This window comes from Mastomys coucha, unplaced genomic scaffold (genome assembly GCF_008632895.1).
Source record: "Mastomys coucha isolate ucsf_1 unplaced genomic scaffold, UCSF_Mcou_1 pScaffold11, whole genome shotgun sequence".
Taxonomy (NCBI): domain Eukaryota; kingdom Metazoa; phylum Chordata; class Mammalia; order Rodentia; family Muridae; genus Mastomys; species Mastomys coucha.
This window is the reverse complement of record NW_022196893.1, coordinates 26,189,491-26,207,021: the sequence shown is the minus strand read 5'-3', so window position 1 is coordinate 26,207,021 and position 17,531 is coordinate 26,189,491. Positions and strand designations below refer to the sequence as shown.

The 17,531-nt window shown below is 42.7% G+C and overlaps 1 protein-coding gene across 3 annotated transcripts in view; it reads left to right on the top strand.

Annotated features, from left to right (window-relative positions):
* The window catches only part of Nell2 (neural EGFL like 2), a 363,671-nt gene extending 349,170 nt beyond the window's left edge, over positions 1-14,501 (top strand). For all 3 annotated transcript variants that reach the window (XM_031353723.1, XM_031353705.1, XM_031353713.1), the window contains exons 17-21: positions 1,281-1,421; positions 8,289-8,482; positions 9,491-9,667; positions 11,648-11,872; positions 13,823-14,501. In XM_031353723.1, the coding sequence (XP_031209583.1) occupies positions 1,281-1,421; positions 8,289-8,482; positions 9,491-9,667; positions 11,648-11,872; positions 13,823-13,873 (788 nt within the window). In that variant the 3' untranslated portion in view covers positions 13,874-14,501. The remainder of the gene's footprint in view (positions 1-1,280; positions 1,422-8,288; positions 8,483-9,490; positions 9,668-11,647; positions 11,873-13,822) is intronic.
* Positions 14,502-17,531: the final 3,030 nt, after the last annotated feature.

Below are 17,531 nucleotides of genomic sequence, written 5' to 3'. Positions count from 1 at the left end.
GACCATCATGTGCTACAAGCCTAGGAAGCACACAGGGAGATGGTCTGCCTGGGAAAACAGAACCTTCCTCCATAGCTTGAAGCTACCAAGATGTAGGTAGTAGGTACAGGTGGATACTCTCAGCAGCCATGGTGAGGTAGGGCTACAAGATCAGATCCCAGTCAAGCCAACAGAGCCAGAAAATCAGGAAGTAATGAGAAAGTAGAAGCATTTTGTATAGCAATCCTAAGGATCACTTGTCTCCCCAACAAGCAGAGGAGGAGACCTGGGAGTCATGGGATTTTTCTGTCTTTCTCAGCATGAGTAGAAAAGGGCTCACAGCAGAGAGGCATGATAATATATCTGTGATAGAAATCTGAAATCAGCCAAGCTACATTTGTGCCAGTTTCTGCCTCACGTCTCCTTGTATGAAGGAACACACATGTAAAATGTAAGTTAGATACCGTAACTTACATTTGATTCAGTATTGTCATGTGTTCAACGTGCTATTAGTATGGCATTATTTTTTCTGTCTTTTTTTCTTGTTTTTTTTCCAGTTTGAAGTAATATATGGGCACACCTGTAGCACATTCTTGAAAACATGATGCATGGCACTGTTGTCATATCTACTGAAGATGAATTGTATTTTAGTCAGTGTAGCTTATACCTATAATAATAATGATGATGATTTTTAAAAAAAACATAAACTCTCAGTGGTTTAAAGCAACAAAAACATTTTCTAGCTCATGTTATCTGCTCATCCCAGACAGTGTAGCATACATCCTGCCCTACTCCTTCATAATTCAGGTTGGTCACTGGAGCCTCTGGAAATTGCTAGTTCTTGTGATGTAGATGTAGAAGGGTACATGTGAGTCAGGTACAGAGCCATAAAAGCTCTGCCTGGAAGTGCTGCATATCACTCCAAGGTGACTGAAGAAAGTCACACTCATACACACACTCTTAATCAGAAAGGACTGAAACCCCGCCATCTTAGGATGTTATCAAGCTTGCCTGGGAACATTTGGTGAAACTCACAGACCACTGCAGATGGTTTTTTACCTCACATTTGAATTGATTGTAATAAACAAGAAGCCATCTAGATGTTTCTCTGGTTACTATCAAATACCACTACATTCTTTATGCATAGCTTTTGACTACTAAGTGAATACATTGATTTTATACTTTTTCGTTTCAAGGTTGGCCGGCATTAAGAATTATAGTAGCCTTACAGCAGAATGTTCTAGAATAGAACATATAAAGCAACTGTATAAAATCCTCCTTTTGTTTCCTCTGCCCAACAGACATTGATGAGTGCTCGGAGGGCTTTGTCCAGTGTGACAGCCGTGCCAACTGCATCAACCTGCCTGGGTGGTACCACTGTGAGTGCAGAGATGGTTACCATGACAATGGGATGTTTGCACCAGGTGGAGAGTCCTGTGAAGGTCAGTAAAAAAAGAAGATGTAGGGTCCCAGGAGAATGAGCAGCCAGAGGTGATATGCCATGCTAGGCCGCTCCTGTGGCAGAGTAAGAATGAGTGTCGAATGTTGGAGACCAAAGATGTGGGCCCTGTTCTAAGAACGGTGTGATCGTATAGGACTGGAAAATTCAATCCAATTACACTCAGTAATTAGGCATTCGTTGCACTTCTGCATTCCCCTACCAGGAGACAGTGCGAGCTGAGTGTCAGGGAAGTGACAACACTGTGGCATCAAAACTCATGGCACAGGAAGGAAAACCAAAGCAAAACTCCAAAAATGCTGCTGCTTCTTTGGTATTTAGAGCTCCATAGGGCAATTACCTGTGCGATTATAGGCCTAAGATGCACAGTACAGTCCTTCCAGAACCTAACAGGGGTCCTCAACACCTAGATATGAAGATGTCTGCCATACCTGTTACACACAGAGCTCATGTAAGAAAAGGAAGACAGATTTGTGTGGTGGGCCCAAACGTCCAGTACTTTGACAGCAGCAACCGAAGGATCCCTAGACTGGGGAAGGGAGCACTCCAGATTTCACAAAGGAGGAGGGAGCACATCCAGATGTCAAATAGAAAGAAGGAGCACATTCCAGATGTCACATAGAAGAAGGGATCCAAGCCTTGCCAGTTTCATGGGGTGCAGGTTGAGACTGGAGAGTAAAATTACAGCAGCCTATCGGGTTAAACCTGATGCTAGGAGCAGAGACAGCCTGGGACACAGCCATGGGGCTGTGATCTGCTTGAGTAGCAGGGAACTAGATGCCCACTGCAGGGTGTGTGGCTGTGGGCATGGATAAGGGAAGTAATGGCTTGTCACCAGAACCCCACTTGTCAAGGTTTCTGGGGAATGCTGACTCTAGGCAGCAATTCTTCTATTTACCTGGTGAAAGTCCAGCCAGGGCTCAGCCCAAATATCATTTAGGACACTGTCAGAAGCACCACCATTTCTCTGGCCCTCTCTAGACCTGACAATCAGGATGATGATTAATTCTGAACAGCTCCTTCCCCGTCATTTATACTGATCCTCGGGGATAACCTGGGCTAATTTTACCTACTATCATTGCATACTTTGTTCATTTGAACGGGAGAAAAATGCCCTTGTGCTTACTGTCTCACAGATATATGAGCACGTTTCAAGCAGGATGTTGTCTCAGCTACTTTTGTATTACTCTGAAGTCACCATGACAGAGGCAACATCAAGTGCATGTCCCTCTCTCGGGCCTCTTTCCTAGCCACGGTCTCACAGATCTCGTAGCCTCTGAAGTTCCTCAGCTGGGATTTCTCATGGCATCTCAGACCTAATGGGGCCACATCACAGCCCTTTATTTACTCCAACATTGTCAGGTTCCAGAGCAAGGTTTCCAGGTCATTGTCTTAGAGCCGTCCTTTCTTTACTTCCTTCACATTGAGCATCCAGCAGATGGACTTGTTTCTAGTTTCACTAGATCATGTTTCTAAATGCATTCATTCAAAATACTAAAAATCCAACACTCCCGTCAGCCCTGCAGTTACCAAGGTGGCCTGGAGTCTCAGTTGTATGGGCTGATAATGCAGTCTTCAGATTAGCCTCCCTTCTTCCAGTCCTAACTCCCTGAGACCTGTGTGACACCCAGAATGATCCCTGAAAGGCTGAAGTCAGAGAATATTACTCTTCTGCTTGTACTTTTGGAGCCTTTCATCTCTTTGACAATGGCGTAGTTGATAAGGGGCTACCTGGTGCACACTCCCAGCTTTCTGGACATTTTAACAACACACCAGAGGAATTCCTTTGTGTGAGCTCCTTGATTTCAATGGAATGCCTGCTCCCAACCTCACCCCAGGGTTTTATTTAATTCAGATATCCTCACAAATGTTTCTCCTGGATTTTCCATTTGAAATTGCCTTCAACCTCCGGCAATCTGGTCACTGGCCCTGCTTTACTTTCCTTAAAAGAAATAACCAGTTCTGCTGAAATCATAGTCTATGCCCCTCTATTTGTTGGCTGACTAAAGCTTAGAATGCAAGCTCCGAGGTTTTGTTTGCTTGTCAGCTACTAGATCACCAACCAGTCCTGGGACAATGACAGGCATATGATATACTGACTATATATTGATTTGCCTAGTGACATTGACTGAGATGGGAAACCAGTAGAGAGTGTGATTGTAGTGTTGTCAACTTGATATAATCTAAAACTACCTGGGCGATGAACTTCTGGGCATGCCTGTGGAGGGTTGTCTTGATTAAATCAACTGTGGTGGGAAGTGAGATGTGGTGTAGGTAGATCCATTTCCGTGGGCTGAGATCACCGGCTCATTAAAAAGAAGTGGGGGTGGCAGTTAGGGGATGGGGGACAGAGCTATACACAGCCTTCATTGCTCTCTGCTTCCTGACTGTGGATAAAATGTGCCCAACTCCCTCAGGCTCCAGCTCCTGAGTTCCCCACCACAGTGGACAATCATAAACCCAAGTGATCCCTTTCCCCTTCCAGGTGCTTTTGTCAGGGTATTGTATCAAGCCACAGAAAAAGAAACAGCCACACTGAGAAGAGATAGGAAATCTTTTAAATTGAAGCGTGTTAGGCATATAATTTATATCAGAATTAAACATGGGTATTAACTATAGTATAGATAAGAATTTGCCATATTAAATAGACATACTTTTCAAACAAAAACTAACAAGTGCACTCTTGATTTCAAAAAGTAAAAAGACATTTACACTTTGAAATAAACCATGATAAACATAAGACGGCACAGTAAGGGAATCTGTCAGATACACAGAAATGCCTCTCAAGGAAAACCCACAAAGAAAGAAAATTTTTACTTTGAAAACATTATTCTGGGAGCTGATTATACTGTTATTGATCAATAAAATCTGTACCATTTCTTAGAAAACTGTATGGTTCACTCCGAAATCAGCACAACCTGGAGGAGTGCTTTAGAAGAGCCAAGCCGCAAGGTTTAAGGAACAGACTGGAAGTCTCTGCATTTCCTGCAATTGGAGTGATTTGCAGAATTGTAATATTAGTATTTAGAGAGATTCAACTTTAAGAATACGGTTAGATCAGTGAAGGTGCCACTTTTATGTTCCTTGAAAAAAAGGGGCAACATTTCAAACTGGAGAAGCCAGAGCAATGCATTTGCAACTACTCCGAAGTGTGGGAGTCACACGTGGAGGCATGAGTCAATGGCTGTACCATCACATATGGAGGCATGAGTCAATGGCTGTACCGTCACACGTGGAGGCATGAGTCAATGGCTGCACCGTCACACGTGGAGGCATGAGTCAATGGCTGTACCATCACATGTGGAGGTGTGAGTCAATGACTGCACCGTCACACGTGGAGGCATGAGTCAATGGCTGTACCATCACACGTGGAGGTGTGAGTCAATGGCTGCACCATCACACGTGGAGGCATGAGTCAATGGCTGCACCGTCACACATGGAGGCATGAGTCAATGGCTGTACCATCACACATGGAGGCATGAGTCAATGGCTGTACCATCACACGTGGAGGCATGAGTCAATGGCTGCACCGTCACACGTGGAGGTGTGAGTCAATGACTGTACCATCACACGTGGAGGCATGAGTCAATGGCTGTACCATCACACGTGGAGGCATGAGTCAATGGCTGCACCGTCACACGTGGAGGCATGAGTCAATGACTGCACCGTCACACGTGGAGGTGTGAGTCAATGACTGTACCGTTGCTCTGCTCCTTAGGCTGTAGTTATGTCCATCATGTCTGTTCACAAGCTGCATAACTATAAATGTAAGGCTCTGGCAGTTCCTCTCGGCCTTCTCAGCAGTTCAGACATTCCTCCCAGATGGCACGCTGGAATGCTACTTTCCTACTCTGTGCCATCATTTCTCCAATACCTGAAGTTTTGAGAAATGGGAACACAATCCAGTATCTTTCCATAAAATTATATATTTTATAATTATTTGCCCACATTTTTGTCATTTTTTAACTTATAAATAATGTTTAAATTTGGCAGTTTGATGAAGCTTAAAGTATTATGTTCAAGCCAAGTATCACACATTATTTATTTAATAAGAAGACACACACTAAATGCATCTTGTTCAATCCATCCAGTAAATAGAGAACACATGGACAGCAGTACTGGTTACAGCAGTAGGTGCATCAGAGAGAGAATGCTAAAAGCTCTCAACAGATGAGTCCATGAAACAGGGTGGAAAGGGTTGAGAAAACTCTTTTTTTTAATTAGATATTTTCTTTATTTACATTTCAATTTTTATCCCCTTTCCCTATTTCCCCTGAAAACCCACTATCCCATCTCCCTCCCCCTGCTCACAAGCCCACCCACTCCTGCTTCCCTGTCCTGGGATTCTCCTACACTGGGGCATCAAGCCTTCACAGGACCAAGGGCCTCTCCTCTTATTGATGTCCAACAAGGCCATCCTCTGCTACTTATGGGGCTAAAGCCTCAAGTCTCTCCTTGTGTACTCTTTGGTTGGTGGTTTAGTCCCTAGGAGCTCTGAGGGTAACTAGTTAGTTCATATTGTTGTTCTTCCTATGGGGTTGCAAACCCCTCAGCTCCTTGGGTCCCTTCTCTAGCTCCTTCATTAGGGACCCTGTGCTCAGTCCAATGGATGGCTGTGAGCATCCACTTCTGTATTTGTCAGGCACTGGCAGAGCCTCTCAGGAGACAGCTATATCAGGCTCCTGTCAGCAAGCGCTTGCTGGCATCTACAATAGTGTCTGGGTTTGGTGAGTATATATGGGATGGATCCCCAGGTGGGACAGTCACTGGATGGACTTTCCTTCAGTTTCTGCTCCAAACTTTGTCTCTGAATGAACCTGCTCATAGAGGGAGGTTATAAATACTCCATCAGGCACAGTGCCCCCATTTTACAGGTGGGACAATGAAGTACATGCAAACCACAGCCATGAGGGCACTTGAACTTTATGTCTTTATTAAAAAAATTTTTCATAAAATACTCACTCTTCCATTCCTGAACATCTCCTAGTCATTCGAGAAAATGGACATACTCATTATGGCCTGCAGGGGATGTGCTACCTAACCATGGCGCTTTCATTCTGACATCCAGCAGGATGAGAGAGGACCACAGATGTTCAGCCACTGCCTTCTGTAGCACCTTACAGAGGGCGCAAACGGGCTTTATGTAGTTAGAGGTGTCTGTGGAGTTCACAGTCAAAGAGATGAAATTACCGTGGTTAATGTTTGCTGCACACTATAATCACAACTAACGTTAAATAGACAGGAAGTGTATCAATCAAATATGTCCTATTATTATTATTGTAAAAAACCCCACTGTAGAACTGTTTTAAAATTTCATTTTGTCCTCAAAGACAAAAGTTTACCTACTCTAAAATATGTGTAAGTATATTGTACTTTATTTTTAAAGCATATGTAAATGCTGACTTCTCTTATTATAGCCCATACCACAAAACACTGCCCTTAACAAATGGAGCTAGGAAAAAACACACTATGGTCATCACACTAGCGGTCATTGTCCCAATGTAGAACTTTTATAGAGAGGAAATGAATAAAAAAAAGAAGGTAAATAGAGAGAAAAGACATCATGTGACTTAATCTCATATAGAAGTTAAATGTAGCCAAGATTGAGTCAACCAGCCCAAGTTTCCAATTAGCACTGAAATCAAGACACCAACCAAAAGAAAAATTATTCATTTAACTCTCTCTTCAAACTTTTCAAGAAAAATCAGTTCCCAGTTCCAAGCTGCTCCTTCTCTCTAACCTGGTCTTCTCTAACCTGATCCTCCTAACCTGGTCCACTCTAAGTATTCCCTCTCTAACTGTACCTGATCCTCCCTAACCTGGTCCACTCTAAGTATTCCCTCTCTAACTGTTCCCTCCCTAACCCGCTCCTCTCTAACCTACCACTCTCTAACCTGTTCCTCTCTAACCTAGTCCTCCTTGACCACGTCCTCCCTAACCAGCCCCTCCTGCACAGACTTCGTTCTTGACCTTTCCTCAGAAGAAGCAGATGAAATGGGAAATAACCACTTACTGCCACTCATATCATCTCTCTGAAATGTATTTTGGTGTGTGACCTTTAAATTATGGGGTAAATAGAACGAATCACATCTCTCCTTATAGTCCTGATCTCTGGGTCAAGATGTGTTTGCTTTTCATCTGTATGAAAATGCTTTGGGCTACTACAGCTACCAAATAGGTGAGGTCGGGTGAAGAATGGGCAGCTGCCAATTGAGTCAGGCCGGGGCTGAAAGGCTAATCTGAAAGGAAAGTTAAAAAGGAATAGCATCCTTGGGAGAGATGGCAATTGCAGCTCACTCTTCCATCCCTGCTATGTAGAAGGGTTCAAGGACATTGCCAGCAAATCTAGACCTTGAGGGAAGAACACCAGCACCAGGACAAAGTGCAGGAATTGCATTGTGTGGAGGTGGCCGTGAGACTAGGGTTTGAAATAGAATAAAGGGCCTCAGCTACCCCCCCCCCGGCATTTCTCCCACTAAAAAGGGAGATGTTCTGTAAATACCAGTGTGACACTGGGAATTATATCCCCAGGAAAACATCAGAACACTTGTGGAATTTCTACCACAAAGCTGTTTTATTTAATAAATTTAGTTATAGTCTTACTTTCAGAGAGATTAATGTTTCTCAAATTCTAATGGTACTTAGACAAATATGAAAGTTAAAATTCTGGACAAGGTTATCTTTTCTTAAAATCAAAATTCCCCCTTGAACTCCCTACATGATCCAATGCCTTAATCATCACTTAAAGGGAAAACACAGGTGGGTCAATGAGAAAGACAGCCTGCCTGATCACAGCTGCTTGAAACCAAGAATATTCTGGGTCATATCGTGCTGCTTCTCTTGGCTATAGATATTGACGAATGTGGGACTGGGAGGCACAGCTGTGCCAATGACACCATTTGCTTCAACTTGGACGGTGGATATGATTGCCGGTGTCCCCATGGGAAGAACTGCACGGGGGATTGCGTGCACGAGGGGAAAGTCAAACACACCGGCCAGATCTGGGTGCTGGAAAACGACAGGTGCTCTGTGTGTTCCTGCCAGGTGCGTAGAAACAGAACATCTTCCCTGGATTGTGATGTTCATACATTTTAAGAGTATAGATTAACGAGGGTTGGCAAATCCACACAACTGTTTAACCACAACCACAGTTACTATAACTGAATATTTTCATTAACCCAAATGTCACTCATTTCTTTCCTAGATAGCCCTCTCCCTCCCTTCCTCTTCCCCTCCTCCCCATCAGAGCCAGGCCAACTCTGCTTCCAGTTAAATAATAACTAGAATTAAGTTCTTATTTTCTAGAGCCTCACATAAGTGGAACCAGACAAGACATGGTTCCACAACCTTTGTGCCTAGGTCCTTTCTGCTCAGTATATTTCTCCACAATCATTTGTATTATTATATATATCTATTTTACTTTTTGTTACTGAACAATATCCCATTGTACAATTTATCACAATGTATTTATCTACATTAATAACATTTTACTACTGTGTTAATTTTTTCTTAGTTGTAATATTATGTTTGAATGAAAGAATAAATGAATCAGAATAGATAAGCCTTTACCCGAGAGTGGAAAATCTCTCTCTGGATAAATGTTATATTAGGCATATGTTCTTTTGTGTTAACTTAGTTAATGATGGGTACTTAAATTAAAGTTAAATGAATAGCCTTATGTACAAAATAGTCAACTATTATGAATAAAATTGGTATTTGTACAAAAAACATAATGCCTAATTATTTCAGAAATTTGGCCATTTGTGAGATTAATAACTAGCTATAAAGCACTATAATGACACATCTTGCTTTAATACACCAAAAAATAAAATGTTATTAGTAACCAAATTGCTGTAAAATAGTCAAATATATGAATATTATATATACATATGAATATGTATATATGTATATAAATATACAAATATATGTATATGTGTATATAAATATATGTATATGTATATATGTGTATACACACACACACACACATACACACACATATATATACCCTAAGAAATCGAGGGGCATGGTAACACTGTTTCCCTTTTAACACAGACTGGATTTGTTATGTGTCGACGGATGGTTTGTGACTGCGAAAACCCCACAGTTGACCTTTCCTGCTGCCCTGAGTGCGACCCAAGGCTGAGCAGTCAGTGCCTGCATCAAAATGGGGAAACCGTGTACAACAGTGGTGACACCTGGGTCCAGGATTGTCGTCAGTGCCGCTGCTTGGTAAGTTAAACAGGAAAGCACTCCCTTCCATCCACCAGCAGCGAGCAGCTGACTCAAATGTTGACAGTTACAAACACGGAGCCTGGATGAATGATGGAGAGAGACACCCGAAGGCAGCCTCTGGAGCTGTGGTTCTCAACCTGTGGGTCATGACCTCCTTGGAAGTCAACTGGTTTACAGGGTTACACATCAGATATCCTGCATGTTAAATATTTACATTATGATTCATAACAGCAGCGAAGAAGTAATCTTATGTGGGGGTCACCACAACATGAGGAACTGTATTAAAGGGTCGTAGCATTAGGAAGGTTAAGAACCACTGCTCTGGAGTGCTGGAGTGGCCCACATTGTGTACGCCTTCTCTGGGAGCGATACCTCTTGAAGTATCCCTTTAGCCTAAGCTAAGAAAAGCCTCCTGTGCCTTTATTTCATCCATCCTATGCTTAAAGATAATTATGAACTATGCATTCATGAAAAAAAAGTCAGTCTTTCTCCAAGTAAATCTGTTAACCAATCTCTGTTAATTCCTCACACATAAACCAAAACAAAGATAACATATTGTGACCAGGGAAATGATGGTCTAATGATTAAAGTGCTTGCCCTGCATGTGTGAGGAAAATAGTTCAGATGCCCAGAACTCAAGTAAATGCCAGGTGGGTATGGGGGCCTCCAGACATTCCAGCAGCAGCAGGCAGAGGCAGATGATCTCACAGCAAGCTTGCCAGAAAGAGCAGTCACACTGATGAGTCTGGATCTGAGAGACACTGCCTCGGTGAGTAAGGCGGAGAGTCAAGCACGGATAATCCGTGCATCAATCTTAGGCCTCTCTACATGAGGTCATCTGCATGCACATACATGCACATACATACAAAGAAAACATATATGCATATACACACCTACCCATGCACATTGTAAAATAGGAAAAAGAAAAGAAAACTCCTTGCTAATGACTGTTCCTGTCTGTGCTTCTACATGGTTCCTGTGTTCTACGGTCCCACGTGCCATGACTGTGAGATAAATACATATTAGAACTGGATGTTTGTCCATGTTTGTGAAACTTTCCCCGGAGATGATGAGAAAAGAAGAAAAGATTAGATAGACACCAAAAAAAAATTGCCTGGTTTTTCCAGTTGACTACATGTCTTGCTCATTCCTGGTTGTGTAAATTAAAAGGGACAGATGGTGCATGTGTCTTTGTGATAGAAAGGTGTCACAGGAAAGACACGTTTGAAGTCATGGCCTGGCCCCTTCCTGTTTGTGTGCAGGTATTTTTAGGGGCCCCGCTTTTGCATCACCGCCTCTTTGTCCTTTCAATCCAGAAATCAATCTCGAGGACAAGGTTGGTTTCTGCGCTCAAAGGCTACTTTCATCCCTGAAACCTTGAGATTTAAAACTAAGAAGAAAACAGCCAACAGATGGGAACTAATGTTTTTTAAAAGTCCAATTCACAGTTTGCCATGTAAAATAAAAGGGAGGGAAATCGAATTCCGTGTTGTCTTCTATTATGCTGTCTTGTTAAGAGTGCTGTGTTCAAAGCCCTTCCTCAGAAAAAATGTATAATTTAGCCAGGAAACTGCCATATTCTGTTTGTATTTATTTTCTTTTTTGAGGGGGTGTAAATGGATAAACCTCTTTTTAGATTAATAAATAAGTTAAAGGGGAATGTCAAGGCTATCCACGGACCAGACACTTTATTTAAACTACTCTTCTGCTTTGTCCGTCTGCCCTAGAGAAGATGGAGTTGTTCACACTGTACTGTTTGGGAAAATAGCTGTTGCTTGTTTTTCCGTGATGTGCTTCCTTAGTACTCAGAGACCGCTTAACCGTCCATCGTAGAAGAGATGCCATCATCCAGTGTGGCTTCTGTACATTCTCTGAAGATGCATGGGCTTTAAAGCTCTAAGTATAAAAACCAAAGCCTGTCCCCCCTATTTGCCTCTCTTCTCTCTGGTTCATTCCTGTCACCTCTTTCCCTCACAGCAAGGAGAAGTTGACTGCTGGCCCCTGGCTTGCCCAGAGGTGGAGTGTGAATTTAGTGTCCTTCCTGAGAATGAGTGCTGCCCACGCTGTGTCACCGATCCGTGTCAGGCCGACACCATCCGCAATGACATCACCAAAACCTGCCTGGATGAGATGAACGTGGTTCGCTTCACCGGGTCTTCCTGGATCAAGCATGGCACTGAGTGTACCCTCTGCCAGTGCAAGGTAAGGCTCTTGGTGCGGGAATGAGCGCCCTGCCAGGTGCGCCCGTGCCGTAGAAGCTGTACACCTGGGTGACAGGGAACTAGTCGCAGCTTGTGTATGTGTCCTGTAAGCAGAGGAAGGTCAGCTTTGTTAAGACCACACTGACTGCCTTGTAAACTGGAGATAGGTCTTCCGGGTAAAGGAACATAAATGTGCTGCCACCAGCATGCGCAGTAACAACTCAGTGTCCTAGTGTAGCGAGCCATGCCGACTTCATCACTCTTTTTATAATGGAAGACAATATTATTCCATTGATTTTTATCTAGTTCTTTTATGAGTTCCATAAAATATATCGACAATGTAGATACATTGCATTTTCTAAAGTGAAAATCAATCTGGCAAAAGTGGGCGTTGTTCCTTGGCTGTCAGGTCAGTTATACCAAATTGAAGAACTTAGGGTCTGATGCTTATTGTATTTTATTCCTACAGTTGGCAAAATCATTATAAAGATTTTACACTTTATTCTCATGGGAAAACAGCACTATGCCGCTTATTTCAGTAACTGCTTGCAATATATACAAAGTGGACTGACTTACTCTGATGAGGTTCAAGAGTGGCTTGACTAATATCCCTCCAAAATAGAATTTAGGGTCTGATGTTTATCATACTTTATTCCTACAGTTGGTAAAAATCATTATAAAGATTTTTACACTTTATTCTCATAGGAAAACAGCATTATGCCACTTACTTCAGTAAATGCCTTCAATATATACAAAAATAGGCCATGTGGGCTCACTGCGATGAGGCTCAAGAGTGGCTTGATTAATAGCTCTACAAAGCAGAGCCTAGTGATGCCACTTTTGGCTTCCTAGACATAACTTGGATATTAACACCAAAACAAATGCAGCGATATTAAAGACTTACTGACATTAAAAATGTCAGAGAGAGACGTCAGATTCTGCTCAGCTCTGCTCTGGCTTTTCAGTGGGCCTTTCCTTTGTTATCCACAGAGCACCTTATTTCTTTTCTCTTAGTGAAATTTCTCACCAGAAGGCCTTGATGTAGCAGGACAAAGAAACACGAAACGCCTGAAACTTTGAGACATCCACCACGCCTTCCCTAGCTCTCTCGACAAGTGCACTTTTGTCAGTTAAGGTTTTCAGTAAACGGTTTCCCATTTTCTGCATGGGCACCAGCAAATTTGAAGAGCATTTCTAGTGCAAGTTACTAAGAATGTGTACACCGTGTGGCTTTGTGTTTGATCGGAGTATATTCAACCATGCACATGTCAACATTATAGTACTGGTGTCCAACAGGATTTTGTTTTTTTTTACTACCAAATCATAATGAATCCTCTTACTCCTTTGAATTGTTACGTTGCTCTTCTTTCTGGACATTGACAACAAAAACTATCCCAGGTAGTTGGATAAAGCTCACACCAACCAGAGCTCTGTAGGAAACAACCATGATTTTCAGGTTCACTTCCAGTCACCCAGTGCCCTATAAATGACATTGCACTCTTGACTCTTGGTAAGAGTGTCTTCCAGAAGGTGTGTTCTGACGCTGAATTCCTATGTTCTTTGGTAAGCACTGATTCTTAGAAATCACTATGTTTGCTAGCGCTTGCTGTCCTCTTCCTGATAAACCATAACTATTGTCTTGTGTTCAGTGGGTCTGCATTACTAATCTAAGCTCACTCAATACATATTTGTGAATAAACAAAGGAGCCAATGTAAAACAAGTGGCTGCCCATGGGCTATAAAAATGACAGTCGATCATGTCAGTGGGCAGGAGGGTAGGTTCTGTGGTAATCATCTTAGGAGCAATTTAATTACTCAACTTCCAGGACTCCAGAAATGACAGCGTCCTGGATAGAGCTGCTCGTATGTGCTAGTCATGATCGGTAAGCATGAGAGTCTGCGAATGGTTTGAGCACTCACCTTCCACTTTCCTTTCTACTGTCTTCTCTAGAATGGCCATGTGTGCTGCTCAGTGGATCCACAGTGCCTTCAGGAGCTGTGAAGTTACCTGCCTCACGGGAGATATCTGTTCAGAGAATGTCTTCTCATTTAAAAAGACCAAAAAAGAAAAAAAATAAAAAGTGATGTGTGGCCAGCCAAATGCAACTTTGTTTACGGCTGGAAGGAGTGATGTCGATTATGGATTTGTAGAGCCTGAGGAACATCTCTCTGGATGACAGTTCTGCCACCTTAACTCTTTCTGGGATCACCTTGTAGGAGAATGGGTGTGACGCACAGGCCATGACATCCTCACCGCTGGATAAGAAGCCTGAGCCCATCAGCTCTGGGAAAGCGTCTTGCTCCACAGGTGCAGGACATGTTCTTCTATCTCAGACTCTTCCTGAACCAGCGTGGTTCCTCACTGAAACAGTCAAACATGAGGCGGCGAGTGAGTTATATTTTCAGAATCCAAGAAGCTGATGCATCTGTACAGTGCACTCTGAAACCCGAAACAAGCTATTGTAATGATAAATAATGCACAGGCATGGTTATGTAACATTTTCTAACAGGAAAAGTCACCCCTCCCAATTTCCTTGTTTACTGCACTTAATATTATTTGGTTGAATTTGTTCAGTAGAAGCTCGTTCTTGTGCAAAATAAAATAACTATTTCTCTTACCTTACACCATGCAAGTCTGTGTCTTCCTGAGTGTGCCCTGCTTTTATAGATGGTTTAAAATGTAAACTGATTTTTAGCTCTGCTGATGACCGATGACAAACTCTCACTGTGTTATTTCCAAGGTGAAGGATGGTTTTCATTTAACTCTATGCCTAAGTTGGTGGTGAGGGTGCTGAATGCTTCTGGCCATCTCTGGACCTTCAGTTTCACTTTCCTGGTCTGGCCTGGCTCTATAGTCTGGGGACTGTCATACAGAAAGTGCTGATGGCTTCTCTTTCTTCTGGACTCTCATTTAGCTCCAATCACATCACTAAGGGACATTAAGAGTATCTGAGGAGAAGGTGACAACTGTGCTTTTTTTTTCCTGCTGGGTGCCCAGATGGTCGTTGGGATGGACCCTGCCATTTTGCTGAAGGCTACATCTCTTAGTAGGTGGCCTTCTCTACCCAGTGACACTCTTTAAGTTCTGAGTACATGCTTGCTACTCTGTCTGAGAGCTGGTAAGACTAGCAGATGCATCCTTGAGGGACAGCTGCTTCATCACTTACTGGCTTCCCTGTTTCAGCTTGCATGCTTATAAGGGCCCCTTTAAACTCCTTAGATATTAGATGCCATCTGTTTCCTCCCAGGATTCTGACATCAAGTGTGTGAAGGTTGGAAATGCCTTCAGGAAGTCCTTCAAATTTCAATATGTAAATCTATCTCAGGGTTAGAAGGGGCCACATTATCGCACACCAACTTCCTATACCAGAAATCCAAGATGAGAATCATAGGCAGGCTGATACAGTTGAGCAAGTTAATGTCATCTGACTTTGTCCTCATGAGTTGAACTGGTATGGAAAGGAAGCACAGGTATTGTCAAGTTCATTGTTTATTGGACAGAGGTATTTGTCAGGAATGAAAGCTATGGGGTGGGCCGGCAGTAAACACTGCAAGCCACAGCGGAGATGGTGAAGCCACTCTCCTTTACCAACTCATCATTGCTGTGGAAAAGCTAGCGTGAGCCGAGTGAGGGAAATGTTCACGTCTAAGAACTGTGTCACAGGAAAGAGTTATTGCCTATGTACATTTAAGTATCTTTATATTTCCTGGGTTCACCACAAGTGCCTCTGTCCAGCATTCTGCTCATATTTAATTTAAAATCATCAGAGTATGAGATGTCTCTCTCCTTGTCTGCCATGCTACTCTGACAAACAGGAAATTTAGTGTCCGAGAGGGTAGACATTAAGCTGAAGATTTACACACTTTTCATTACATATAACTGAGATTCTCCATTGAATCTCCTGTAACAATTTATTTTGCTTGCTTTCATGAGATTAACAAGTGTGTGTGTGTGTGTGTGTGTGTGCATGCATGCACGCGCATGCATGTGTGTGCACACAATATACATCTATGGTTATAGTCCATTTGTTATTTATACATGTCGAGCAAGGCTAGACATACCATATCCTAAGTCACTTTTAAGTCTCCTTAGGACTTGAGATGATTTGTATATGCTTGGCCTAGGGTGTGGCACCATTAGAAGGTGTGGCCCTGTTGGAGTAGGTGTGTCACTGTGGGTATGGGTTTAAGATCCTCATCCTAGCTGCCTGGAAACCAGTCTTCTGCTACCAGCTTCCAGATGAAGATGTAGAACTCAGCTCCTCCTGCACCATGCCTGCCTGGATGTTGCCACACTCCCGCCTTGATGATAATGAACTGAACCTCTGAACCTGTAAGCCAGCCCCAATGAAATGTTGTCCTCATAAGAGTTGCCTTGGTCATGGTATCTGTTCACAGCAGTAAAACCCTAAGACAGGACTATAAGCATATTGGTGTCTGACAGACCCCAGCTTTCCATAGATCTCAAGATGAGCGAAAACTCACAATACCAAGAAGGAAGAGAGAACACCACGAATGCTTTTTCAGAGATGTTAATTCAGCAAATCCGTTCACAGTGATCACCTCCCTAGAGACTTATAAATAGCAGGCCCCAGGGAGATTATTATTTTATCTGCAGAACCCTGAAAGCAATAATTAACTGTTCCTTAAGAACATCCTCCCTTTAAAAGGAGATGGTTAATGCCTTGTCTCTCACTCTGTGATAATTGGAGATGATGCTGTGGTTGAGCTCCCCATGCATTCAGAGAATCTGAGAACACAGGGGCATGTATTGAAGCTGAAGGCACCTGGCTCTCTTAGAAGGATGCCTTGCTAGCAGTACTATCAGCACAGTTTCCTTTCACTGAGATTCAAAACAGTGCAGAACATTCAGATATGGCTATCTTGTGAATAACATAGATTGAATTGTATCCCTTCCCTCCCATTTTTAATGACTACCATACCACCCTTTTGCTCTGCTTTCTACACTGGCAAAGAGTCATGGGTTTTTTTTTTTTTTTTTTTTTTGGTTTTATGCCAGCAGTCCCCCTTTCATCTTTCCCACAATTTGGACACCTATACTATACCCAAGTTGAGATTGCCTTTGCTAAATGAACAGTGCCTCAACACTCTAGAGCGGCAGTCAATACTATAGATCATTGGAGGATCAAAATTATTCAGTTGAACAAAGTTTAGGTTACACGTACTGAATAAAAGATGAGCTTCAGATCACTAAGCATTACCTCATGTAGCCAAGCTCCCTGTTACTGATGAGTTAAGAATTCCTCTGAAGGGCAGCAGATACTTGGCACATGGGTGGTCCCAGACTCATTGATCTAGTGCATAAGGTTTAGAAGCAATTGTTGTTTTCAGAGCAAGACTTCATTTCTGTTTTTCCAGTTTTTGCAGAGCACTCATTGCAAACAGTAAATTCATATCCAAGAGATTGGAGCTGAAGGGATCCTTGGTGACAGTAGGAGGCTGCCCTGCCTCTATGTACTCTGCCTACTGTGTAGGTGGTGCCCTCTGTGGTACGGAGGGGACTTTGTTTCATCCTGACCTTTCAGTGTTGGTATGACATTTTGCATCCTAGAATTTGGTGTCTTCCAAGAAGGAGCTTCTTCTTCTTCTTCTTCTTCTTCTTCTTCTTCTTCTTCTTCTTCTTCTTCTTCTTCTTCTTC